At 48.1% G+C, this 26,925-nt stretch overlaps 3 protein-coding genes across 11 annotated transcripts; 1 reads left to right on the plus strand and 2 right to left on the minus strand.

The window, feature by feature from the left end:
• Positions 1–415: 415 nt before the first annotated feature.
• Positions 416–15,840, minus strand: lingo2b (leucine rich repeat and Ig domain containing 2b). Of its 9 annotated transcripts, XM_061301837.1 has the most exons (4): positions 15,454–15,840; positions 11,956–11,990; positions 11,757–11,866; positions 416–3,350 (listed from the first exon to the last, which is right to left on the minus strand). In XM_061301837.1, exon 4 carries the CDS (start codon positions 3,275–3,277, stop codon positions 1,430–1,432), a length of 1,848 nt encoding a protein of 615 aa, XP_061157821.1. In that variant the 5' UTR covers positions 3,278–3,350; positions 11,757–11,866; positions 11,956–11,990; positions 15,454–15,840; the 3' UTR covers positions 416–1,429. The 9 variants fall into 9 exon arrangements, 7 of the variants coding, with proteins under 7 accessions (XP_061157821.1, XP_061157823.1, XP_061157819.1 ...); XM_061301839.1 differs by lacking the exon at positions 11,956–11,990 and having other exon boundaries at positions 11,757–11,811; XM_061301835.1 differs by lacking the exon at positions 11,956–11,990.
• A 1,972-nt stretch (positions 15,841–17,812) lies between these two features.
• On the minus strand, positions 17,813–21,454 carry eif4eb (eukaryotic translation initiation factor 4eb). The gene is made up of 8 exons (XM_061300547.1): positions 21,203–21,454; positions 20,413–20,469; positions 20,088–20,200; positions 19,890–19,985; positions 19,642–19,705; positions 19,383–19,496; positions 19,078–19,217; positions 17,813–18,981 (listed from the first exon to the last, which is right to left on the minus strand). The coding sequence occupies exons 1-8, from the start codon at positions 21,452–21,454 to the stop codon at positions 18,867–18,869; spliced, it is 951 nt and encodes a 316-aa protein (XP_061156531.1). The 3' UTR covers positions 17,813–18,866.
• Positions 21,434–26,197, plus strand: metap1 (methionyl aminopeptidase 1). The gene is made up of 11 exons (XM_061300543.1): positions 21,434–21,569; positions 22,444–22,495; positions 22,646–22,755; positions 22,872–22,932; positions 23,985–24,076; positions 24,167–24,250; positions 24,430–24,568; positions 24,999–25,130; positions 25,383–25,526; positions 25,631–25,696; positions 25,772–26,197. The coding sequence occupies exons 1-11, from the start codon at positions 21,453–21,455 to the stop codon at positions 25,936–25,938; spliced, it is 1,164 nt and encodes a 387-aa protein (XP_061156527.1). The 5' UTR covers positions 21,434–21,452; the 3' UTR covers positions 25,939–26,197.
• The last annotated feature ends 728 nt before the right edge of the window (positions 26,198–26,925 follow it).

Genomic DNA, 26,925 nt, shown 5'->3' on the forward strand with positions numbered 1-26,925 from the left:
GAGCCGGGACCAGAAATATACTCCCCAAATAACAACCCCAAAAAGACCCAACCCAGAGCATTGTGAGGCACTCTGATCTGGTCTTTGTGACACAGAGAACCTGCATTCATTCCCTTTGGCATCAGGATGAGAACATCAAGCGCCATCTAAAAACGAAACAATGTGCGCGAGCAGGATGCGCATTTCCTTTCATCCGACGTGTCAGGTGTCGTGTGTCAGTATGCAGCCGTTGAAGCAACCCTTCCTTTCTCCACTCCAGCCGTCGGTCCACAAGCCAGAGATGCCGCGGGTACGGCTTGTTGATCGTCATCTCGGTGGAGACGTCTTCATGTGTCGTTCATTTCCTTTGAAAGTCAAAACCACAAACAACTCTCCCTTTGCCCGTAACATGAAGTGGTCACAAATGATGCCATCGTCAATATTGAATAGCAGACGTAGCTATTCTGATGCTAGGAAAGCATCTAATATTTATTTTCCTTTGAAAATATACCCATCAATATGAAAACAATTATACGACAAAATGACAGAAATAAACACCAGCCACATCCATCCGTAATGCAAAGGACTTGCCCTCGCGACTATTTTTAGAGCCAATATTGCCTACATCAAACATTGGAAAGATTTGCCCACAAAGAAACGCAACATTACGAGAAAGAATCCACTACAAGTTTGAAATCGACACCTATGGAATAAGCGGAGGCTTAAGAAGTCAAGAGGTGGCATCGAAGAAATAGGAGGGGAAATTGAAGCCCTAACTCGCTGAGGCTTAACTTTGCCATGGCTGGGAGCTTTTGACCAGTGTTCTTTCCCAGGAGACGCCTCCGCATCCTGAGTTAAGTGGAGTCCCCAACAGTTGGATTCATTGCATGAGGGCAACAATCATTTGTAAATGGATGCAGCATTTCTTCATTTTAAGAATCACTTCCCCATACAAAACATATGTGCAGTCCATCTTTTGAATATTTCTTTGAGATAAGAAAGGCAATGCGTGCACATGCACAAAGAAAGACACAAATGCAACATGCGTACCTCCCTCCCTCCCTACCTACCTACGTACGTACGTAGGTAGGTACGTACAGCCAGGCACGCGCAGCGCACATGATTACAACTTTCACACTGCAGCTAAGATGGGTATTAAACAATTTAGTCCTGACCTATCGCAGCAATGCCGGCGGCTGCTCAGAAGACCCCCGTCCCGACCCGTCCCGTCCCGTCCTTCACTTTGATGTCACGGATAATCGACAACATCACGACTCATCACATCACCACTGATACACATGCCAAGTGCAACACTCCATATTGATATGTCGATTATAGTATTATATTCCATGTAATGCAAGGACATGAGTCATATCAACACGTTGACGGTTTCACGCAATCCACTTCATCCACAGCCACTGTACGACAACATGGTTTGTTTTTTTTCCCTTCAAATCATTTTCATATTGACTCGTCGGGGGCCGCTGCTTTCCGCGGCTTCGGCCGAGGCCCCGTTGCTTTTGCGCGGGACGTACTCGATATCAAAGTTGCTCTTATGGCGTCCTTTGCCTCGACTCCAGGCAAACAGAAGCAGGAAGCAGAAAACCACCACGCCTAGAAAGGACAAGCAGCCCATGGCCGTGGATATAATGATAGTCTTGATGTCTATGGGCACCGTCATGTTGTACAACACGGTGCCGTTCCCCCAAGTGCTGCTGCTGCTGCTGCCGCTGCCGCTGCTGGAGTTTGCCATGTAATTGGAGCTCCTGTTGCTACCGCGCAAGCCGTCCCTACCGCCCAGACCCTTGACGGCCAGGGAGGCCCACAAGCTGGCGTTGCCGGCGGGGTTGCTGGCGATACAGCGGTACAGGCCGCTGTCGTGCAGCTCGGCCGCCTTGATCTCCAGGGTGCCGTCTGCTCCGACTTCCACCCTGCCGCTGCTCTTGGCCGTCACGTAGCGTCTGTGAGGAGTAATCCAGACCACCGAAGGCCTGGGCGCTCCCTCGGCCGCGCAGCTCAAGCGGGCCGGCTGGCCCTCGTAGGCCATCAGCAACTGCGTGGCGTTGGCTCCGATCCGAGGCTCGGAGCAGGTCATGTACCGAGAGACCAGCGGCTCCTTGAGCTCGCGCAGAGTTTTGCCCGACAGGTACTCGGGGGCGCTGCACTGGGGCTGCAGGTCGAGAAGATGGAGGGAGGGCGGCTTGTGGCTATTCAGCAACCAAAGCAGTCTGCAGTCACACACCAAGGGGTTGCCGCCCAGACAAAGCCTGTGGAGGGCGTCGGGCGAGGCGAAAACTCCCCTCTCCAGAGAGTCCAGGCGGTTCTGCGACACGTCCAGGAGTTGCAAGGACACCAGGCCGACGAACGCGTCCACTTCGATGGAAAGCAGCCGAGCCCCTTGCAGGCGAAGCTCCGTCAGGTGCGGGAAGTGCCCCAGCTCGCCTTGATGGATATGCTCGATTCGGGAGAAAGACAAGTTGAGGTGAGTGAGGTAGGGCAGGTGGCGCAAGGCCGCGCCGGGGAAGGCCGACACGTTGGTGTTGGTCAGGAACAATTGGGTGAGGTTGAGGCCGTGCAGCGACAGAGGGGGGAGGCTGTCCAACCAGGGCCAGTAGTCCAGCTCCAGTCGGCACAGACGCGAGAGCCTTTTAAAAGAGAAGGGCTTGAGCAAGGCGATGCTCAAATGGCGCATTCGCAGTTCCACCAGGTTGTGGAGATGCGCCAAAGCCTCGGTCGGCACCGCGCTGAGATTGGAGCGTTCCAGGGTCAGACTTTGCAGTCCGCTCAATCCCACGAAGGCCCTCTGGGAGATGAAAACCAGTTCGTTGTCGCCCACCTGGAGGGAGGCCAACTTGCGCAGATCTTGGAAGGCGTGGTCCAGCAGAACTACAAGTCTGTTGTGGTCGAGGTCAAGGCCAGTGAGGTTGCCCAGGCCCGCCAGCACGCCCGCCGGAACCAGCTGGATGGCGTTACTGCGCAAGTTGAGCGAGCGCAGAGCCAGCTGAGAGCGAAAGGATCCGATTTCCACCACGCTGATCAGGTTGTCGCTGAGGTCCAGGTCCTCCAGGAGATGGAAGGAAGAGAAGTTGTCCGGGGTGATGATGCGTAACTTGTTTTTGCTGAGGTCCAGGACGCGCGTTTCGATGGGGACGCCTTCGGGGACGGCGGCCAGACGCTTGCGGTGGCAGCTCACCGACTTGCTCTGGGCCGAGCACTCGCATCGGGCGGGGCAACTCAGGGCCAGTCCGGCCAGGAGAAGCAGCACGGCCCCACCCGCGAGGATGTGGTAGCGCCGCATGACTGCTTTACCCACGTTGGCCGCTGGCGCCGCGCAGCTCCTTACGCGTCCAAAACACCATCACCGTCGGGCCCTGGAAGGAAGAACCAAAGAGATTTGTGACAAAAAAAATGCCCACGTTCATCACAGCAAAAGCTTGCGGGCTAACCGGAGTGGCCGGCCGCAAAAGAGGAGCCTCACTGCCTCCCTCCCTCCCTCATTACACCGCCGTTTATGCCTGCGCGTGCGAGTCCATTTTGCTTTTGCAGGTTGTTCAAATTGATCGGGGCGCAGACAATCAACAATGTAGTGGCAGCAAATATTTGCTTCCATAATCTTCGAGCACGCCATTGCAATGCTTATGCTCTGTATTCAAGCATCACTGGCTTGATGCTCAACAGAAAATGGCAAATGAATGGGCAAACATCCATGCAAATATTTCCTCACATCATGGTATTTTGGAAATGCTTTATTTGGCAGAACAATATTCCTGGCAATAATTGCCTCCTTACCAAAAGTCTCTACATTCTGCTCATGGCTATCTTTGCCAATGAGTGGCGGAAATATTTGAATGCACTGACGAGGGGAGGAAAAAAAGAACAACTCAGAGATGTGAGAAGTTGTGTCAAGGTGGAATCCTGGCAAGGTAAGCAGATGACACAAAGCAGACGTTGATATGGATGCGAGTGACATTAAAAAGAAGACCTCACCGGTCAGTCCAGCACTCAGCTTCTTCTTTTGCGCCCCCCCACCCCCACCTTTCCTTTTCACACTCCCGGCATGGCACAAACATCCGCTCGCTCAACAGTCTCCACGGGGCGGGGTATTGATCGATCGCAGCATAAGATGCGTCGGATAGATGCCAGGAATGGAGCTTGGAACAAAGAGCAGGCCGTCGCCAGGGCAACCGCAAGCCTTGACTCTCATCTGCCCCACGTGGTCTGTCTGCCAATCAAATTAATGAAACCCAGGACAAATAGAGGAAGAGGAGTGTTGTTTTATTCATTTTTCTTCACTCCCGGAACTGACCGAACATACAAATGGAAGCCAATGTCATTCATTCATGACCCCGGTTGCCTTAGTTGAACCGACCGCCTCGCTTTTTGTCCACCTATCTTCCCGCCTATTCATCCATGCATGCATGCATGCATCCATCCATCCATCCATCTGTCCGTCCAAGCTTTGCACTCAGGCGACTATCTGTGTCAGTCTAGCTTATTATCCATCCGCGAGCCTGCTCCTGTCTCTGTGTATTTATCAGTCTGCCTTTAGCCGTCAGCCAATGTTCCTCCCAGGCCCGGCGTTCGCTTGAATAATTACAGGCCGGTTGTCCGGTGCTGCAGTGAGCAAGCGCTCAGGTGATTTGTGGGCATCACCAATAGCTCTGCTCCGTCAAATGGCCAAACAAACAAACAAACAAGCAAGAAATATACAGAACTACATCATCATAATCAAAGACTAAAATGAATACAATGAAATAATGAATAATACATTATAGTTCTGCAGAAATGTCCTCCTAATTTCGACGCTTCCATTTTTCAGATCTTCAACCACCGCTGGGTGGGATTGACTGTTCTTCTGCACTCCCCGACAACTCAAGCACAAGAAGGAGAGCAATTGATGAGGGGCCCGGGCTGGTGACTATGTGTCTACTGAATTGCTCAAGCTCTTCTCCTTTCACGTACATTTCAAGTGAGTCAAGGTGGAAGGCAAACACCGAGCCTTACAATTCGGAGACGTCAGCGTTTTAGGGATTTGCTTCGGAATTGGATTCGAGTCGCGGTGAAAGCGCTTGCTTGGAGCGTGACAGTAGGCTGAAACAGGAGTCACTCGGAGTGAGCGCAAACGCCAGTGCAAGGCGGAAAAGGGTGCGGAAAAAAAGCAGAAAAGGATGAAGCGAAGGGGACACTCGAGCTCACCAGATTATTGTGTGATGATTCCCTTTCTTCCAAGTTGCCACGCTTTAAAGCGGCCCCATCCATGTCTTTCCTTGTTCATGACATTAGCGCCCCACCATTTTGTCGTGACTGGACCAAGCCAATTCATTTTTAATGACTACGCTCAGATACAACATTGATCTGACAAGACACAGGCAGGCGGCTGTATAAATGAATCATGCCTTTTAGCGTGTGATCCGCAAGTTTTATTATCCACAGGGGAGGGCCTGGGCTCAAACCCGGAACATGGAATGTTAACCGCTACTCTGCCCCGTTATTGTTTTTCTTTGTAGAGGATGCTTTGATATGATGGTGTCCGCCATCGTCAAACGTTTGATATTTTATGAATGTACTAATTGCGAGCTGCCGTCTGGTTAATTGTGAGTGGCGAGCACCCCTAAAGTTTCTATCTTGGCCTCCAGCCAGGTCCATTATCTACACGTGCATCATCTCCTCTCTGGGCTATAAATGCTCTCTATAAATGTCTCCCCACAGGCCTGCTAACATGAATTCATTTGTTGGCTTGCAATTATTTTTCACCTAAGCTTAGCCCATCCAAACGGATCATGTCAATATTGAAACGGTTTGTCCCTCCCGTTTGTTTGCGTGCTTTCTACCTGCGAGTCCTACACATGACGCGGTGCTTTTGTTTCTCCTTCAGACGATTGCTGCTTTCCTCTTCTCCCTATATAATAGCAGCAGCATGAATAATGGAATTATTGCACATGAGCGAGTTTGCATGCGGGCGATTATGACTGCAGTGTGAGCGACGCAAAACAGTGCGTTAGATCATTGACCGGAGATGGATGATACGTATGTTGCCAAAACATTCATTTCTTCTTGTCGTGTACACTGGCGCTTACTTTTACATTCCAATTTGATGGATGGGCAGCTGATGAGTTCATATTGAATTCCCTTCTGAGTGTTGAAAGTACCTTGTCCTTTCCGCTAGCTGTCAAAACAAATGCTAAATTGACTGCGTATGAAACACAACAATAAAAATGGAAATTGTGGCCTTGGTGACAATGTGCAAAATGTCAGTGGACTTTTCAGGATACTATTGGGATTAATTAGGCAATGTGCATTCAAAGGGTACCAATTAAACATCTCCTTTCTGCACCAGTGGCCTTGGCTCCTCGCAAGGGTGCTTGCCTGCCTGCCTGCCTGCGTGGCTGCCTGCCTGCGTAGCTGCCTGCCTGCGTAGCTGCCTGCCTGCGTAGCTGCCTGCCTGCTTGCCTGCCTGCCTGCCTGCCTGCGTAGCTGCCTGCCTGCCTGCCTGCCTGCGTGGCTGCCCCTGCCTGCCTGCCTGCCTGCCTGGCTGCCTTGTTGAACCATCAACAGCGGAGCCACGTGGCTTGTTGTATGTGGAATGTGCCTCGGGCATACACGGAATATGGAATTATCCCGCAGTCTCTAAATTTAGACAGAAATACTTCATCATTGCTTGCGCAGAAAAAAACTGCTCCAGCCGAAGAATCTATGCTGTGAGCGTGAATAATATGAGCATTCTGTTTCGGTACCAGCGGGATGTTGTGACATCACATGGCTGATACGCTACGCCCCAAAAGAAATTCCGTTCTTCAAAACAATTGTGAATAAATAGCAATTTAAGGCAAAGCTTGAAGCTGCTTGTTACCCTGCACCCCCACCCAGCCTCACTTGTATTTAAAATTTGTATATTTATTTTTCTATATTTCATTGGCAATCATACTCTCCACTATTTGCGCCACTTCATGGCTCATCTCAGCAGCACATTCATCCAAGGGCATATTGTGTCAAAAGATTGCTTGAAAAGATGTCTTACTTTCATTTCAAAGGAGATTTAGTCTACGTATTTCCCGAAAACAACAACAACAAGCCCACGAGAGATTTTGCACAATGTGTCGAATGGCATTTTGTTTCCCTGCTCAACTTGAGCAAAGGGTTGCAATCTTTTCTGTTTCTCTCGTTGCTAATTCTAAATCAAGGTGTTACTTGAAGGACACGCACCCTCCCCCTGTTCCACATTAGGTTTCTGTCTCGTTTTACTCTCAGAAGGTCCAGGTCATCCATTTTTCATGGCACACGTTCACCGCAAGCAGCCGTTCATAGAAACAAAATTGGATGCTATTCAGATGCGCATGTTGACTTTAGTTCTAGCCTTTCAAATAGCCGGCATACAGCATTTGACATCACTTGATTGAAATGGATGCGATTAGACGGCACGTTTTGAAAAGTCGAAGCAGGCCCAACGTCAGATCGCATCTGCCGATTGGCAATTCGACGATTGGCATGTTTGCCAGAAAAGTCAAGGGAATCGTTTGTCCTGACCATCTTCTCATTCAAGTCTGTCCTGCATTTGAAGAGGATTTTTTCAAGCCAGACTTTTCGTTGGTCTTCCGTTTAACCGCAAGGGATCAGGCACTGCTCCCTGGCGCTGAATAAATAACACACCAGGGATTCGTAAGACGTTTCACCAAATCATTTGGACGGACGGATTAGCAATCTCCACTGGGGACTTTGGTCCTGTTCCAAGCAAATTCATGGAAGGTGACATTGCTGAGAGGACTTTTCCTTGAACTCTTTCCTTGAAAGCATCGGGTGCTGGCCATTTTTGCCATGTTGGCAGCCCGGCGGAGGGCCATGTCCATGGAGTAGCACTAAAGGGATGGACGGTGATGCTCCGAGAAGGTTGCGGCTCAATCTCTAGTCCAAGCCTTTTCCAAAAGGTGGCTGGCCCTAAAATGGTGAAAGAGCGCAAGAAAAGTGGAGATGGAGTGCCTTTTAAACGTGCTGCAATCGCAGTGAAAAATCTTCACGTTGGCCCCGCCCACCTGCATATTTGCATCACAAAGTGACGGACGGAAGGCTCTTTCTTTAATAAGCCCCTCCCTCCTTTGCGTGCAAGTGTGCGTAGAAAATACTATAGGAATCCACGTTGAATAACGCGTGACCTGATTATGATTTATGAGCAATAAGCGCCTCTGCAAATTCCAGCCCAAATATGACAAAGCGCCACGTGGGGATTTGGAGTGCACTTTAGCACGTCTTGGCAAGTGAGAAGAGCCATGCTAGTTTCCTCTCCTAACAGCAAGCATTGAAACAGATAAATGGCAGGAAATATCCCAAGCACTTAGGCTTACTTGCTATTACAGCAATAATAGATCAAGTTATTTTTTTGAAATGTGCTTCACGAGATGGGATGCAGATGTTCTCTTTTCCATCAGGAGATGTTCAATAGATTGAAAACACGGATGACTTTTATGTGTACAGCTTTAGGAGCAATCATTTCGGATTAAAAAGCAACAAGGGAGTTCTAGCGCTATGATTATCAAGGTTTGCCGGTGACCTACAAAAGGAATCCATCACGCGCTGGGTTGAATTGGAAGGTGGTCTCCAAGTGGCCACTTGACACCATTGATGTTTGATTATCATCTTTTTCAACGTGTCATCATTCGCCCCTGGACATCTGCTAACAAATGTGCTTCAACCTCCTGCACAGGCACCAGGGAATCACTTTCATCCATCCATCTGTCCGTCCGTCCGTCCGTCCGTCCGTCCCTCCATCTATCCATCCATCCGTCCGTCCGTCCGTCCATCCATCCATCCATCCATCCATCCGTCCATCCATCCGTCCATCCATCCATCCATAGTGGTTTGCGCCGTTGAGGGCGTGGTCACAGCCGACTTAATTCCCAGTCAACGGAAGCGCCTCCCTTCAAAATTGGCGGCAGGAGAAACTCATTTGCCTCAGTGCGCGCATTTATGGTCCAAGTAGATTCCAGTGATTCTGCAGAGCCTCAATCACATTGGTCAAAACGCGGACGCTGTTGCAGCCGTTTGGTTTGGTTTGGTCTACTTTCAGCCACCAAACGGTTAGGGGCCGCAAAGAAACTTCCCAGGGGGAAAATAGAATCCAAGCTGTCATGGTGGGGGCTGGTGTGTGCTTTGCAGCTCGCAGTCACTTTTTTAGATACGGGGCCGTAAGTGCAGCCACCCCTACCTAGCCCTATTCCTAGTCTCCATGGTAACCAAATCCATACTCGCCATTGGCCCGGTGGTATGTAGGGCGGGATGAAAGCTGCGTGAGACAGGACAAACGGGCTCATTTCAGCAAGCATACTTTTGTTCCTATGGTTACCACCATTTCCTCTACCTACGTCATCAAGCTCACCTTATGGAATTGCTTCTACAGTAAGCAAGCAAGTTTTGACAATCGTGTACAACGTCTCTTTGCTGCTCCTTGACGAAAAGAAGAGCGGAACGGTTGCCATAGCAACCAAAGCCGCAGTTCCCACCCTTTGAAACACAAATAGTCTCCGATTGATGGAGTAAACAATTCTGTTCTCCTTCATTGAGGGGGGGGGGGGGGGGGGGGGAGTGAATTATTCATTAGACTAGGGACATGTTTAAATACAAGTTATGTTGGCCACTTGCATTGGCAATGGGTGCAACTCATCATTATTCATCTCAATGTAGAAAGTCCGGGAGGGTCTGGCATCACAAATGAAATGAGTCAGGCACATGATTTGCAATCCCGAAATTGCGCATTGACGTCCTCGTCTCTGATTGTCTCGCAAAGTGAATTTGTTGCCCGCATAATGAGGGAAAATGATTCATGATGGACTTTTTTATTGGGATGTTTCTGAACTTTCAAGCTCGGAAACAAGAAAAGGCAGCGGCACTCTCAGATGCCTGCCTTTCACACAAGTGGCTCACTTCTTACGTCATCGTATCAAGCTCCAAGTGAAGTGAAGGCCAGAGGCCTTGGACACTGATGTTTATTCTAGCCTGGAATACTGTGCTGTCCTGATATGATCTATGCAGGAGTGAGCATTGCATTGCTCACTTGGACGCATCGGGACATTTAGGCTTCACCTGGTTTCAGCTGCTTGAAAGTAACGCTTACTTTCTGCCAGCAAATGGTTAGGCGCTCTGGGGACTGTGGAACAGAAATTCATCAATGTCCAGCATCAGCCCAGTTAGGCCAAAAAAGGAACCAAAGGATGCATGAAGGAATCAGCCGCCACCATCCAATGACAAACTAACGCATTCATCCTTAACGAGCAGATGCGTTGCCCCTCGGGCGGGAGGGGGGGGGGGGGGAGCCTGCCTGCGTGGCTGCCTGCCTGCCTGCCAGGTTGTCTGTCTGCCTGCCTGCCTGCCTGCCCGCCTGCCTGCCTGCCCGCCTGCCTGCGTGCATGGGTGCGTGTCGGCACCCGCTGAGAGGAAACACAAAGGCCACATTGCTGCTTTGAATAGGGTTCGTGTTCCTTCCAGGGCTTCACATTAAGAATGCAGCGGGCTGCCCATGGAATCCACACACGTGTGTGTGTGCGTGTGCAGCAGGTGTTTGGGCAGGGCTTTGTTTCTATGTGCACTTCCTCTACGAGTTGATTTGCGCTCAACGCTCACACGGCCCTTCCTCCAAATCCAAAGGCAATCAGGAGCCGCTTTTGGATCGGATGCCACCAAACAGGATGGGACTCAATCTGTTACGGACACTCTCTTCATGTTGCTGTATTTCTTCCTATGCTGTTGCCTGGACACGTTTGGCAGCCACAAGCAGATGGCCTGAGAACTAACTATGATGAAGAGCTGACCACCACACCATCCTGCCACTAAGGAGAATCTCGTAAACATGACTCATCCAAGGCTTCAGGCAGCATTTCCGGCCGGGATGGGCTGGGATCATTTTAGGGTGGTGAGCTTCATCAAAGTATTCCAATTCTGCATATTTTTGCGATTTCCAGATGGGAATGCCTGAAGGGACCTCCTATCTTTGGAGAGCAAGCTTGCCAGCATAGTCAAAGCGTTCCTCTTCCCTTTTTGACCAATTTCTGCTCCTGTATGATGTTTGTCAATGCCACGTTTCTTTTACAACTGTACAAAGCACAAACTGAAGTGGAAATTGGATTTTGCCCCCCCCCCCCCCAATAGTGGCTTGTAGTCGATCGAGTGCATTGCGCCTAGGCTTGTTTTATGACGGTGACAACAAAGGAAATTGATGTGACTCTCACTAATCCTTTAATTGCACGGGTCTCGATAATCCCCTGCTGAGTCAGCATTCTCTGAGCTAACCTTGCCATAATATGCCAACAGAGGGCCAACAGACAGTAACCCTGCTGCTGAAAAGGATCATATTATAATACAAATATCTCAAATAAATGTATTTGAAATGAGAGGGGTTACGCATTTGTTTACATCTGTTGTCTCATTTTATCATGCAATTTGCAGATTTATGGGGAGAAATTTGGGTCCAAATTATACATCCACTACTCGTGTCTTTGGGATCGACAAATATACCTATTTGCGATTTTACACACGTGGTTTGAAGGTTGTGCGCTCCATTTTTTTTCGGCAAATGCTTAGGCTCTCGTCAACAATGACTACCTGGCTCTGCTGTCTATAATTCCGTTTGGTTGATCGCCAGTTGATAGTAAACACGATGAATGTTTTGATTTTTGGAAGGCTACTAAAGGCACAGAGATTCAAGTTATTATTATCGGATGGATTTTCATCAACTCAATGGGAATTCTAATTACGATATTAATACGGGGATGACACGTGTGCAGCTTCCTTACCAGCAAGGTCCTTCCTTTTGTTTTTCAACATGAAACCTCCCCTATGCTTGGAGCCCTGGAGTGTGTGAGAAAAAGCAGAGGAGGATTATGCACGAGGAGGTGCGCCGTACCTGCACAAAAGAAAAGAGTCACATTATTGAGCTGTGAAATTCCCACGCACCACTGATGAATTTCAAGCAAGCGGCGGAGATGGGGAAACCTTGAGTTTGTTGCGACGCCTACAGAAAGGCACATCTGCAATGCAAAAGGGCCCTCCAGTCAAACTCAACGTTCATCTACCATAACAAGTAAACATGGCCTGGCGAGCGAGCGAGCTCAAGCGAACAAACAAAAGGTCTCCGAAGCCACTACTTGAACAACTGGGACAAAATGTCAAGTCAATGGATCTATCGCCAGCTCGGATTGCTGCCATTTAAGTGTGTGTGTGCCGGATGGTCAACCAGCTGAAGAGGCAAAGGACAAGGAGCAGCTGATGAGTCAAACCAAGAACGCTTTGGATGCGACATCTCGCACAAAATCAAATTTCACAAATTTCTTATAATTCCATGAGTTGCTGCCCACCCACCAGTCAGCATATGCAATTTGGAGACAAACCGGCAACATCAACCACAACCACAACGCAAGACTCACGTACATTTCCAAGTCCAAGCTTTGTCCGACCCCGGATCCTCCCTCGGTCGGCGGGCTGCCAAAATCAATGTACGCTATGATGTGATGATTTGCACACAAGCAATGTCAGCTTTCCCAAATTCCAAGTAGGCCCAACTCCAAATCTATCTGTTCACTTAATTGATAGTGAAGATAATAATGATGATGACTAATAATACTGCATTATTAGTAGTAAGAATAATAACAAACGAAATAAGGGTTAGGGGCCATCCCGGTTTTGGATTGACTTCGTAAAGCCTTTCAAATCTCCCATGGCAATTGTGAAAACCTTTTTCCCCTGCGCTTTGTGACATCTTTCCAACACTGCCAGCCAGCCAGCCAGCTCTCTTGGCTTGGCTCGGCTCCACGTAAGCTATCCGAGTACTATGGGCAAATTATGATGGGATTTTTTCTTTGGCTGGATATGTTGCTATTCGAATGGAACTTGCCTTATTTAAGCAGAGTTCTTGACACAACTGTCAATAGGGCTCTCAAAGTTGAAGCGCCTTGTTTTTCCCAATTCAAAAATAGCATGATGGATTCAAATGAGAGTTTGTATTTCATCACATTCCAGAGCAAAAGAAATGCTGCTAAAGCACACTTTTCATGCTCCCTTTACATTTTCTTTAGCACACTTTGCTTGCTTTGGTTTTGTTCCTCTTTTTGCATCGCACTCCACCTTGTCTATTGATTTCAGCAAGTCTCATCAGTCTGGCCCGTACGATGACTGGCAGCTCACGTGTACGTACGTAGGTGTCCCTCCCTATTCTCATGGTTGTTGTACGTGTCTTTTGTTTATGGTGTCGAATTCTTCTTTCTTCAACTTGGTTGCACGGCAGGCATATTGCTGCGCAGACAGCACGGCAGTGGAAACAAATACGTACTACAAGGAGTTCCTCAATATGAATTGGTGGGCCATTCAATAAATGCTGTAAAGTGCATTTACTTACATCGGAAGAGAGAAAAGGAGTTTGGAAATTCCAAAAAATGGTACGATGGAGAAAGAAATGTGATCACACTTGTTGCTTCTGACAACCTTGCGAATGGAAATGGGGATTGTTTTTGGGGGGGGGGGGATATTTTCAGAATTTTTGTAATGTACATAATGACTGAATTACTGTAGGTCACCTGAATTTCTGCCACAATTCTTGGAAAATTATTAAACAAGGAATAATAGGAGCAACACTTTTGCCGTGAACCGTGCTATTCTGTTGGAACCGCCTGCCTCTCGTGACACAAATAGAACCACAGCGAGGACTACAGGTTGAGTGCGTGGGAAGGAAGGCAGGAAGGCAGGAAGGCAGGAAGGCAGGAAGGCAGGAAGGCAGGAAGGCAGGAAGGAAGGAAGAAAGGAAGAAAGGAAGAAAGGAAGAAAGGAAGAAAGGAAGGAAGGAAGGAAGGAAGGAAGGAAGGAAGGAAGGAAGGAAGGAAGGAAGGAAGGAAGGAAGGAAGGAAGGAAGGAAGGAAGGAAGGAAGGAAGGAAGGAAGGAAGGAAGGAAGGAAGGAAGGAAGGAAGGAAGGAAGGAAGGAAGGAAGGAAGGTTGAGGATATTAGCCAGGCAAGCACAGCGGGGAGGGAGAGGAGCAAACAAACAATAGGATGAGGTAAACGCTCCTACCTGCCCTTCTTCCTTGCTGCCTTCCTTCCTTGCTTCCTTCCCTCCCTCTGTCCTCTCCTTCCCATCCCCCTTAACAAGCGGGAGTTTTCTCTTCTGCGTCCATCGCTCTCTCTCTCTGTGTGTGCCGTCTAGTTTGGCACCATCTCCGGGGACCAAACACACCCCTGTCAGGTTGCCATGGAAACACCTCACACAAGCACTCACGGATGCATTCCCTCCGAGGCTCGCTCTGTCTAGCAGCGGTAATGCCTTGCCTTGCTTTGCCTTGCCTTGCCTTGCCTTGCCTTGCCTTGCCTTGCCTGCCTGCATGGTGGCTCTCCTCCATTAGCATCCCTCTGGTTTGGAGACAGCAGGCTTGTCAAACAAAGTCCCTGCCTGCATCTGCTTACATTTTGTAGCGAAAAGCTGCATTTCAATCCTCGCAAGAAAACACGACAGGTCATAGATGAGCCAATAGTCGTCCATTTTATCTTTCCCATCTCTGCCTTCTTAGGAGAATTTGCCCACGTTGAGCTCACCGCATTGCTTCCAATCAAAGTGAGACGGGCGTCCCTCAGCTGGGACATAACTCATTTATAATTCATTCCTATTTCTCCTACTTAAAGTCAGCATTGAGGTCTGGTTTTTTTTTTTTTTTTAGATCCTGGTACACTCAGGGGGCGCCAATGAAAGCACAGACAGCGAGCGCTACTCTGCTGCAAGGAAGGAAGGCAGACAGGCAGGCAGCCACGCCGGCAGGCAGACAGGCAAGCAAGCAGGCAGGCAGGCAGGCAGGCAGGCAGGCAGGCAGGCAGGCAGGCAGGCAGGCAGGCAGGCAGGCAGGCAGGCAGGCAGGCAGGCAGGCAGGCAGGCAGGCAGGCAGGCAGGCAGGCAGGCAGGCAGGCAGGCAGGCAGGCAGGCAGGCAGGCAGCCACGCCGGCAGGCAGGCAGCCACGCCGGCAGGCAGGCAGGCAGGCAGGCCAGCAGGCCACTTTGCCTCACAGCACTGTGGCAGGCAACTTCATAGGCGTGCGTCATGGTGGACATGCACCTTCCGGAGTTTGGTCAATTCATTTGCTGTAACAATGGCCACATTGACACCTTCCTGTCCTCTTTTCACACCACTTGATTGCCTTTTCATTCCTTCCCAAAAGTGTTTCCATAGCCCAAAACCAAAAATGCCACCACCGAATGCACCGCATCGGTCTTCCCACGACACTTTCCCAACTGAGAGGTAATGATCTGGTGTGGTCCGTCCGTCAGCAAGAGGAAGGGCTACTTCCTTACTATATTGCTTCATTTGTTCATTTCCAAGTGACAGAGCATCGCTGATGAAACACAATGCCAATAGCTCTCTTTGTGACTTACCGCTAGAGTGAGTCATATTGGCCGGGGTTATCTCTTCAAAGCAATCCTAAAAAGAAGAGTCTGTCTGTCTGTCACGAGTCTTACCTGGTTACCTGCTGGTCTGCATGGCAAAATCCACCTTTACGTCGCAGATTGGAAGTCACGCGCACACCCTCCAACTGAGTGACACACACTTGCACAATGTGAGCATGCAATCCTCTCTCTGCGTGGGACTTCCGGGGAAAAACTATCTTCACAAAATGATTTTCCTTTTTTTTTGTTGTTGTTGCTCTTATCTGGCCTTCTCCTCAGTTGCCCGGCAGCTCATCCCTCCCGAAGGCTGCTCCACATTTTGCCAGACATACACGCACTGCCGCACAATGATCGTGGCAAGAAAAGAGAATCACAGAGAGAGGGAGAAACGGAGAAAGAAAGAGAGAGAGAGAGAGAGAGAGCTAGAGCAAAAGACAGTTAGCAAGCCAGCAGCAACAGGAAGACTGATGTGTTTCTCCCTTCAGAGTAAAAGCCTCAATTCAAATGAACCCCCATTGATAAAATGGACGTGAGTTGACATCAGGCTCATACTGGCCAATCTGGAGAAGTGGCAAAATTCCTGCTAGGCTTAGCCGACCTGCTTTACAAGCTGCCACGGGCCGCTAGTCCAGCTCGCAGCTTTGAATGAGATCAGCAAAACAACATTAGGCCACTGACCTTGGAGGATATTTGGACACAGCCGCTCCAAATTGAACTGATGGATTTGTGATTTGTAGGAGAGTAGAGGTCAAATATGTCGCTTCTGCCCTAGTCTGCCAAATGCCTTTGCTGGATTCAAAAGCTTTCCAACTTGCTCTATTGTTAATTGCATTACCGGGCCAGTTAAAGATGAAAAAAAGAAAGAACAAATGACATAAATGAACCATTGTATGAAAGTGGAATGCATTTCTTTCCCCAAAATGAGTAGCCATCTTAGGCTGGGTGACAGTCATCAAAGTCACTTCATTGGAATCGTTCAATCTGTTTTGCTTCTCAGAAGAAAAGGGAAGGGTGGCTGTCTATTTTTCGAGGTTATACTTTGAAGATTGGCCAATCAATTGTGCGTTTGACATGTAACTCATTCTCTGCACTCTGTGTGCCCCAGAGGAGCGAATCAGCAAATAACAAAGGCAATAGATTGAAATCATGCTGCACAATCCACTTGAGTGACAACAAATGTGAAGAAGTGGCTCCGAGGTCGGCGTTAAATACTTTCATCGGTTCCATGCAAGCGCACGAGGCCGATCAGCATTGCAACGGATGCAGTGTGCAAAGATCCATATAGACTAGCGCCAGTCGACCTATGTAAGAATTGTTGACTGACATCGTTTTCAATGTGTTTTGGGTCGCCAAAGCGATGTTTCCATGGGTAAATGATGGATACGCTCGCCTTTATTGTTCAGCAATCCGGCACGACAGGAGAAAGGCCCGCTAAATGATACACAACGAATGACTCTGTTCATTCAGACCAAATGTCACAATGTCCAAAAGTAGCAAAGTGACAAAAATGGCAACTAAGTTAAGGCTCAAAGTGTGATATTGTAGCAAAGGTGGCTTCCAAATCCAGCCACGGCACAGCACGGCTGCAAGTAGCCTACCCTGGGGAAATTCATCAATCAACTCCAAAGCAATAAGCCCAAGTGGCTCGAGCTCCCGTCATGCATTCACAGGGCAACGTGGTCGCTACTCATAACTAGCGCACGACACTTGGCTTCTCTTCTTCTTCGTGATCAAGTGAAATTCCCCAGACAACCTGCTTGTCTGCTTTCTTTCAAATGACTCCATCAAATAGCTTGGTTCAGCTCCCCGTTGAATCAGATGACCTGAGAACCTGAGCTCCAAGCCCAAGTGGATCCCACCTGCCCGCCTTGACTATGGCGGTCTGGACGCTATGGATAACAAACTCTTACTCTTATCCAGGCTGGTACTAAAGTGTCCAACCTTATAAAAGGCAAATATGAAACATTTGAAGACATGTTTCGTGCGTGGTTACTGATGTTCCGTCGGTGGCTCGTCATGCTGCGAGGATCGTCTGGAAAGGAAGGAACGCTGTGTTGACCTTTAAAGGTCGCGAGCCCAATCACGCCACTTAAACAAGGACCTCATCGGACGGCCCACAGCCATTTAGCGCTCGGACACGTTATCCCGTCGCTTTGCTGCGCTTGAAGAGTCGCAAAGCGTTCTTTTTCGGATTCAGATTTTTAAAGCAGCTGACGTAGAAACAAGTCGTGGAGGGAGCTATGTTCTCAAAAGTAACCTTTTCTTTCCAACTTGTATTTACGCTGACATTTGAAAGGATTGTGGGATGACTGACTGTCTGGTGCAGCAGCTAATCTGCTCGGAACCTTTAGGAGAATCTTGCCAGTGTTGTTCATTTCAGCCAAGAGGAGTACTTTTTATGTGCCAATAAAAACAATGTCATTGCAAAGCGTTGCAAAATTCCTCTTTTAATTATATTAACACTCGAAAGAATATCAATCATGAAGTATTGACTAAGAAGATTGCAAGCCAGAGCAAAAAAGAAGCATGGAACTCTTCTACCAATTGAACACTCTCCAAGATAGAATAAATTAAAGGCTTTCATTTCTTACACAATTACAGCAAAAAAATCATGCTGTAGAAAATGGCAGAAAAATAGACAGTTGCATTTCACGATTGACTGCAATTAAAAAAAAAAAGAATTTGATCTATACTTTTACGTAGAGAATCCACAAAGCCCTCACTCACTCATTTCCATTTGGTGTTAGTGTTCATACTCCGATTTCATACCTGACTATTAAAGTCCAAACACAGCGTTACTTCCAAATGATGTTTCAGCGTCATCAGCCACCGTTCCGTGTTTCCGTTCTGTGAATGTCGAGTGACTGACTACCAGGTGGGAGTGCTGACGGCAGCGAGAAAATCCTGCAGCAGTCCCTCAGAACCTTCCTTCCGAACGAGCCTGGCGTTCTGGAATAGAACTCCGCGTCCGCTTCACAGACGATAGCAATCAAAAGTCTTTTGATGAGATCAACTTTATAATAGCGTGAGTTGAGTGTTTCGGAAGACATTTCCAAAGAATTTTCTTGTCTGTCTCAGGCTGCGTTCACAATGCAGGTCTTAACGCTCAATTCAGATTTTTGGGTGAAAACGTTCTTTATGTCTTTTCCATCGCGTTTCCGGGACGATCAGGGAGCTTATCGATGAATTTACGTGGCCGCTAATGTCCACTCTATGGTTGATATTTCAAGCAAGCTCAAAGTGCAGTCAAATATGAGCGTAGTATTTTCCGCACTTCAAAGCCTTTCATTTTCTCAAATTCAGGAGAAGATCCCAATCGAGCAGTTCAGACACAGGGCGAAAAATTAGGAATTGCCCGAGCTGCAGTGTGAACGGAATCGCGTGGAAACATTTGGATTGCATTCCGCAGTCTTTGCAGCAGAGTAAACATACGCACCGACAACAAATATGACAACGAGTTGAAAAAGGAGCACAATAAGCGCTTCTCAAACAACAAATTTGTTCTTGGTGGTGGAGCCACTTTTGGTTGCTGTGTCAAAGTGAGATTGGTAGCCAATAGTCATCTTCAAGGGGAGCCCCAATCGCTCCTTGTAAACTCTCCTGTTGGCAGGAAAACAAAAAAGTCATTAAGAGGAAAGACTCACTCACTCACTCACTCACTGCCTCACTCACTGCCTCACCCACTCACTGCCTCACCCTATTTGCGTGATAGCGTCACGGTTTTCAGAGTCTGATGTCCACACAGCGATTTTATCCCCTTTAGTGCGAATGTTGACCACAGCTCCACAGACTTCATCGCTGTAGTCGTCAAAGGCCTCTCCAACTAAGCACAAGAGCTGGAAAAGTGACGGTGGGAAAATCAAGAATCAGGTCTTCTCCTTTTCACTCAACATCCAAAACAAAGAAACGGCGCTAAATATTGCGTCCGAGCAGTCCAAAACAATTACGTGTAGAGCAGCTGTAGTTTTTTTTTCTTTTAACAGTCAAGAGTGAAAACGTACAGTTTCTAACCAAAAGCGGTCCAGATCAAATCTCCTCTGCTGCTTGTTGAGTGTGATCAACCAGCGTCCTCCCCGCTTGTTCTTCTCATCCTCCCACATGGGCTCAATACCATCCTGCATAAATTCAGAATCATTTCAATAACATTGGATGATTCCTTTTTCTCCACGCTTTTCTTAAAACTCCAAAAGGCACGACACTGTTTCATACGACATGTGTCATTCAAGGCATGCATACTGGACATGACTTGATGAGACAAACCTTAAAAAGGGAGTAATCGCAGCCTGACATGAGATTGCTGGATAACTGGATATGGTTGTACAGACTGCAGACAAGACATGGCAGAGGAGTCAAACAAGCTCATTTGGTCTATGTTCACAGACACTTTGAATGGTGGGCGCAAAGTGGTGGAGAGTGAATGTCTGCCAAACGTCCTTTACGACTTGGAAAGAACCCTGATGAAAACTTAACACAGGGGTCCGAGCGTGAAGAGATTTGGTGCAACCTACGCCCAGAAGTCTTCCACTGTGTCAAATTTGGAGATGAGTCTCAAGTTGGCCTGCCATGTTTTGTTCTTGTCAATCTTGAAGAACCATAGAGACCATCTGTTGGGGTGAGAGATGTGAGAGAGAGGATCCTAATTAAGCTGCATATTTTTGGTTGTAGTTTTTAATTTGTGATGGTCACAGTTGCAAGTGGAGCCTTGCCTGTTTTGCAGAGGGTGTTTGATGTAGACTTCTGGGCTCACAATTTCCTGACCAGCCTCTTTTGCGTCATCAGTTCCATCCTCTTTAGGGAGGGACGGACTTGGGTTGCTTTCCTAAAATAAATGAGGGAAAGGGAACTTTATTTGGCACTTCATCAAGTAGCGCTTCTAGGTTTATGGTTGTAATTTGGGATCAGTATACTTTACAGCACACGAACTTGACTTTTATTATAAATAAATAGTGTTAATGGGAGACAAAAAGGAGAGCAGACAATCTGTTCAATGTATACTGTCTGTTTTGTTTTGCATTGCGCAATGCGACCAACCTCTTTTGCCTCGTCACTTCCATCCTCTTTGGGCAGGGATGGACTTTGGTTGGTTTCCTAGAAAAACGAGGCAAAGGGAACTTGATCAGGAAGCTCTTTGTTTACGGTTCTAATTTGAGATCAGTATATTTTACAGCGCATGAACTTGACTTTGATGATAGATCATTTGTGTTAACGGGCGCAAACAAGGAGAGCAGACTGAAAAGTCCATTTGAATATTTCCAATGTACATTGTATTTTGGTTTTCGATTGCGGAATAAAACACAGATTTGGTGCTTGCGCCTACTAAATGATTGGATCAACAATGGCATGATGAGCCAATACATTGCCGAACTTTTGAACACAAAAGACAATTCGAGCTCATTCATCCATGTGTTCTTTTCCTTTCAATACGTCAATCAGACAACCGTGAGTCACTGAAATGGAAATCGTCGGGGAGGTCGTTCAAGGGATCAACAATTATGCCCAATGCAAATGAGACGACACGCCGAATCAAAAGAGCGTGCGCGTACAGTGTATCTATCATGAGTGTTTGTTATTTGTCAAGTTTCTGACATTGGCAGCAACGTCAGGGCACGCTGACTCAAAGTGGACAGACAGCGAGTCCTCAACGTCAGCTTAAAAGTTGCGAGGTCTCCGGCCGGCGCAGTGCTTTTTGCGGTTACGCATAAATCGTTGTCAAGCTCATTATCTTCAAGCCAAAACAAGGTGGCGAGTAATCCTGCAGTCCGCATGCATTCAAATGACATGAGAAACGCTTCGAGATGCAAACGGCACGATAGACAGCTACCACGAAGAGGGAGTTGAAGTTGCTCGAGAAAGTGCTCACCGGTTCGGCAGTCGCCATCTTACAAATCCGTGTGGAGAAACTCTCACTTGATTGGAGCTCACGGGGCAACGTGACCACGCGCTCTGGGCATGCGCAGTAAGCCGCTCGTGGCGGCCTGTCAGCCAGCCGCTTCCCCGGCCGGCCCTGGGACTCCACCCCTCGAGCGCGAGCACGCGCGCGCGCACGAGCAGCAGGGCCGACCGGCGAAAGCATGGCGAGCACAGTGGAGAGAAGAGAGTGCGAGACGGAATGCTGCAGCAAAGACGCCAAACTTCAGTGTCCTACATGCATCAAGCTTGGCATTCAAGGATCCTATTTCTGTTCCCAGGTAAAGCTGTGCTGTGCTGTGCTCTTGGCAAGTTGGCCGCTGTTTTAGCCCAACAACGGGCCCTGCGTGGATCATCACGAGGCTGCTAGTATCGAGCGCTCATGCTACATGGAACGTCGAAAGCTATGCACACGTGAAATGGCATAACATCTTTGACTGAACTTTGAGAATGACCTCGCGGTAGTTCGCGATGAATCCTAACTGTCCGTGGTAATCCCCGCAGATTTGCTGCACGACTTGCCCAACTCCCGAGCTAATTGCTGACTAGTTGGCCGGCCGGCCGGCTGGCTGGAGTGACTGGCTGATATGACCACGAGAACGATTGTCTTTCAAAAATGAACAGTCATGTGCAATAAGTGATGTGTTAGGAGGATGTATGGACATCAAGTGCATGTCCTTTTGCAGGGCTTTGCAAAAGCATTAGTCAATGAACTCGTAGGAAGGAGTTCAAGAAGCGCGACTAACTTTACGCTGCGCAACCAAATCTATCTATCTATCTATCTATCTATCTATCTATCTATCTATCTATCTATCTATCTATCTATCTATCTATCTATCTATCTATCTCTAGGCCTGGACTATTTGTCTGACATTGCATTACGGCCAACGGTAGAATATCATTCCACGTAGAGCGGACTCGCACAACAAGCTGTGTGATTTTGGAAACGATCCCCGTCCTACCTTCCTCGTTCCCATGCAGTTGAAGCCAGCCAAGGGCTAAATCCAGCTTCATTACCACTGTCCAGCAACATCCCGGTCGGTCTTGGTCTTTATTTTCAGTGCCAAAGCAGACACCAGGGAGGCTCTTTGCATGTGGTTGAACCCTTGACCTTACTTTGGGGAGTTTTGATAGATAGTCTCTTTTCGTTCCCAGGAATGTTTCAAGGGGAGCTGGGCATCTCACAAGTTGCTGCACAAAAAAGCAAGTAAGTATCCAGCCAGGGCTGAAGAAAGCCACCCATTTTGCAGCCCAGCAAAATAATAATTGTTTCCATGTATAACGGAACAATTGTGATGAGTTTAAACAATCGATCCCACTATGATCTTTCTTATGGCGTCTTGTGTTGTTTTGTCAGAGGAGGACAAGAACCAGAATGAATGTAAGAACTGTGTGGAAAAAGACATCAACACAGACCCATGGCCTGGCTACCGCTACGCGGGGAAACTTCGTCCTTACTACCCTCTGGTGAGTTGCCGGTCTCGTTTTTGTCTGTATCCAACTTTATACTTTTAATACTTTGTCGAAGCAACTTTTGCTGTGATTGCACGGGGGCCCAACACGTGTTCTGCTTTTCACTTCAGACCCCTTTGCGGCTTGTACCCAGTGAAATCCAAAGACCTGACTATGCTGACCATCCTCGAGGTAACAAAGTTTATATTTAGGGACTCGGGTTGGTCTTGGCCGCGATGTCGCTGTATTGTTCCTTCCTTCCCTGCACCCAATGCATAGGAGATCACTTTGAGAATGCATTTCATTCAAAGACTGTACGTGATCACTTTCCTGTGATATCAATCGGCCGTTTGGGTCGAAGAATTTTCAAGATGTTTGACATCAGCAGCCATTGTCCAACTGTAAGCCGTGTTCAAATGTGCTTGGCGATGGATTCAATGTTACCATGGCAACTCTCCATCCCTGTCATCTATTTGCCTGCATACTCAGGTAGTCATGGTTACTCTGTCTTTTCATTCCCTCGTGATGCTTTTTCAGGGAAGAGCACACAGCGATGCCTCCGTCGTGCCGTGCGACCCAATGTGAGACGTCTCTTCCGCTTTTACCCGCACGCTAGTGATTCTTGTGAGAATATAGTTTTCACCTTTTCAAGTGTAAATCAAATGGAATTGATGATTGCACTCACACTGTGGAGGCTCGGACAGTTCAGAGTGGAATCTCGCTGTTGCCAAGCAACTGTTGATGGTTCATACAGCAATCGTCGTGTTGACTTATGGTGATGAATGCTGAAGTGCCCTTCGTATCGTGTCGTGTTATGAGACCTCGTTGAATCATTCGACATTGGAACATGTTTGCAATGCAAAGTTGACTCACCTTAACGTTGGCCACCAGCAATCCTTCCTGTTCAGTGGAGTGCTGCCTTAGGCTTTTGTCTCATGCACGCAAGGCCGCCTAATAAGAAGATAGAAAAAAGGAATATCAAAGTGACTAACGATGGGCGGTAACGAGAATTGAATCTTGCAAGTCGTTGCTCTCATTTCATTATCATGAAACAATGACTGTTTTAGCTGAAAGCAAGTTGAAAACACGTGCGTGCACTTGCCGTAAAGACAGCGCCGACATCGTACATTTAGGGCACGGCCTAGCGCGGTGGCGAGAAAATGAATGGCGGCCCACCTGGCTGCATCCCAACCGTGGCTTGGCCGTGATGATCCCAACCGTTGTTTGTCTGTCTCTTTCCACAGGGATGTCTGAATCGGAGCAATTTCTGAAGGGAACGTCACAGATCAAGATCCTCCCTCCCGAGGACGTCGAAGGCATGAGAGTGGTGTGCAAGGTGACGTGCAATCTTTCTGTGTGTTGCTTCTAGCCCTTTGTTGTCGCGCTTGGGCTTTTTTTAATCCCGCATTGGGACGCTCCATTGCAGCTGGCTCGAGAAGTCTTGGATATCGCAGCTGCAATGGTGAAAGCTGGTGTTACGACAGAAGAAATTGACCATGCAGTACATCTGGTACACGCACGCACCCACGCAAAAATGAAAGGAATTTTCGGTCGGGGGTCAAGCGAGGCTTTCCTGGGTTGTGACCGCTGAGGGAAACCATCGCTACTGTGTGGCTTCTGAGAAAATTGCCTTTGACACCCCTGACCTGTCTGTTATTGGCTTCATTTGATCCGTACTCGTCTGCTCAGGCTTGTACGACAAGGAACTGCTACCCTTCCCCTCTAAACTATTACAACTTCCCCAAATCCTGCTGCACGTCTGTCAACGAAGTCATTTGCCACGGAATCCCGGACAGAAGAGCGCTACAAGATGGCGATATACTTAATGGTATGTATGGCAAGCGATCTTTGCCTCCGACCTCCTAAATGGAAATTAGCAGAGTGATGTTTGTTCAAGTTATTGACGTAGCAAGACTGCAAGGCAACAAACAACAAGTTGTATGCATAGTGCTCACTGGCAACTTGGACGTTTTGCGCGGCTATTCTTCCTGAAGCAATGTCTTCCGTCGGACACTGTTGTCTTCTCGACTTGCCTTTCAAGCGATCAGCGTGATCCCGCAAGACAAATGATGTCATTAAGCTTTCACAGCGGTGCTCCTCCGTTACGATTTGGCTCAAAGTTCTCCCGCTCACAATTCGGTCATTGTGCAAAACGGGTGTCTGTTGCACGCATCACAAGCATTCAGACAGACCTCTGTTGCATGAGCGAATAGATGTGATGTCATTTCAATCAACGTCTTGTCTCGTCTCTCCCGCAGTGGACATCACCGTCTACCACAATGGTTTCCACGGTGACCTCAATGAGACCTTTTATGTGGGAGAGGTGGATGAAGGAGCAAAGAAACTTGTTCAGACTACTTACGAATGCCTTATGCAAGCCATCGACTCTGGTAAGAGCTGCAATCTTTTTGCCTTTCTTTCCGGCGGGGCGGGGCGGGCGCAGGTCCGGCCCGGCGGGGCGGGCGCAGGTCCGGCGTGCAAGACTAAGATGCAACATTATTTATGCTTCATGTACGGACATCTGAACAAAAGGTCAGTTTGATCTGTCTGTCATTGTTATTTCTGTCTCTTACTTACGGAATACGCGTCACTCACTCACCGGCGTGGTACTAGCATGGTTGGCGACATGGTTGTACTTGCAGTGAAACCCGGCATCCGCTATCGAGAGCTGGGTAACATCATCCAGAAGCACGCTCAGGCCAACGGCTTCTCTGTGGTGCGGAGCTACTGCGGCCACGGCATCCACAGGCTTTTCCACACCGCTCCAAATGTGCCACATTATGCCAGTAAGTCCTTTTGACAATTGAGGGGGGAGAGAAAAAAAAAACTTCAGATCAGCAACTTGATCTGCATTCCTATATCACAATCATTTCTGCATCCCTCTCTCCAGAAAACAAAGCAGTTGGCGTTATGAAGCCGGGTCACGTGTTCACCATCGAACCCATGATATGTGAAGGTGAGACTCGTTAATCACTCAATGTTCCGACCGACCGACCGACCGACGGCCTTACGTTTGAATCGTTTCTTTCAGGTGGCTGGCAAGACGAGACCTGGCCCGATGGCTGGACGGCGGTCACTAGAGACGGGAAGCGATCTGCTCAGTTCGAACACACACTTCTGGTCACAGACACGGGTTGCGAAATTCTTACCCGCCGCCTGGAAGACAACGGTCAGGCTCATTTTCTGAGCCAAATGTAGGCCTTGACGGAGCACATGCTCTGCTCTGCTCCCAGAGGACTGAACTAAGCGGACGTATTGACATCCAGCATGTCTGGGCTCGCAAATGTGCTCCTGGAGTTCAGTGTCGAGCTGGCTCCCGCCGTGTTCCTTCAATTCAATATCAGCCCTCGAATTAAATGGACGTACTTGAATGTGTCACGTGTGAATTGATTTGCTAGTGAAAAGTGTTTTTGTTTTGCTGAAGGAAATATTAAAATATTGATGATTTGTGCAGTTATCGGGCTCGAGTCAGTACAAGAAAGAATGGGAGAATGAAGGGTGATTTTTCAAATGCTCAGCAGAGGGCACAATATGTCCAAAAATGAAATTCAGCCTTTCCAATTGGAAGGAGCAGAGCAGGTCACATGTGACGAGCCATACATTGCATTCTAAATCTATGTACATCTTGCCTTTCTCTCTTGAGGTTTATGCTTGGAGTTTCCACCAGCATTGCCTCATCAAATTGTAATGGGGTGCCTTTTAGGCCGATCAAACTTGGTCTTCTCCCTTCCTGTAAACAACACTCGCTTCCAGTCCTGTGCTCGGTGAGCAAGCTACTGAGTGGGTGGGGGGGCAAATTAAAGGCGGTGGAGCCTTGCTGGCACTCTGTGGAGAATGACATTTCATCGAGCTTTGACCTCCATCAAAGTGACACCAGCCCCAGGTGGGAGGGACGGAGGGGCACGGGCAGGCGGCTTGGCTTCCCTCCCTCCCTCTCCCGTAGCACACGTTTTATAACGTGGACTTTGCCACTCCCCATATTTATTTATATATTTCAAGTAAGGCCATGCTGTTCATATAGCAATTGAGGGGAAAGAAAATCGACAAGATGTACTTGTACATAGTGCAAACCATCTGTACGGAATAAGAATTTGGAATCATTACACAAAACCACATTCCTTCAATGATGTGGCGGGCGCAGATCTAAGCCCAAAATACCAGGACCAAATTCTTTTCTTGTTCACT

This window comes from Syngnathus typhle, linkage group LG16 (genome assembly GCF_033458585.1).
Source record: "Syngnathus typhle isolate RoL2023-S1 ecotype Sweden linkage group LG16, RoL_Styp_1.0, whole genome shotgun sequence".
Taxonomy (NCBI): Eukaryota; Metazoa; Chordata; class Actinopteri; order Syngnathiformes; family Syngnathidae; genus Syngnathus; species Syngnathus typhle.

Excerpts from the sequence above, each read along its gene's own strand:
- lingo2b (XM_061301840.1), bottom strand. The coding sequence starts at position 3,277 with ATGCGGCGCTACCACATCCTCGCGGGTGGGGCCGTGCTGCTTCTCCTG.
- metap1 (XM_061300543.1), top strand. The coding sequence starts at position 21,453 with ATGGCGAGCACAGTGGAGAGAAGAGAGTGCGAGACGGAATGCTGCAGC. Across the intron at positions 24,569-24,998 it reads AGATGGCGATATACTTAATG|TGGACATCACCGTCTACCAC; the intron begins GTATGTATGGCA and ends TCTCTCCCGCAG. Across the intron at positions 25,527-25,630 it reads AAATGTGCCACATTATGCCA|AAAACAAAGCAGTTGGCGTT; the intron begins GTAAGTCCTTTT and ends CCCTCTCTCCAG.
- eif4eb (XM_061300547.1), bottom strand. The coding sequence starts at position 21,454 with ATGCTTTCGCCGGTCGGCCCTGCTGCTCGTGCGCGCGCGCGTGCTCGC. Across the intron at positions 20,470-21,202 it reads ACTTCAACTCCCTCTTCGTG|GAAACCAACCAAAGTCCATC; the intron begins GTAGCTGTCTAT and ends TCGTTTTTCTAG. Across the intron at positions 19,706-19,889 it reads ACAGTGGAAGACTTCTGGGC|TCTGTACAACCATATCCAGT; the intron begins GTAGGTTGCACC and ends TCTTGTCTGCAG.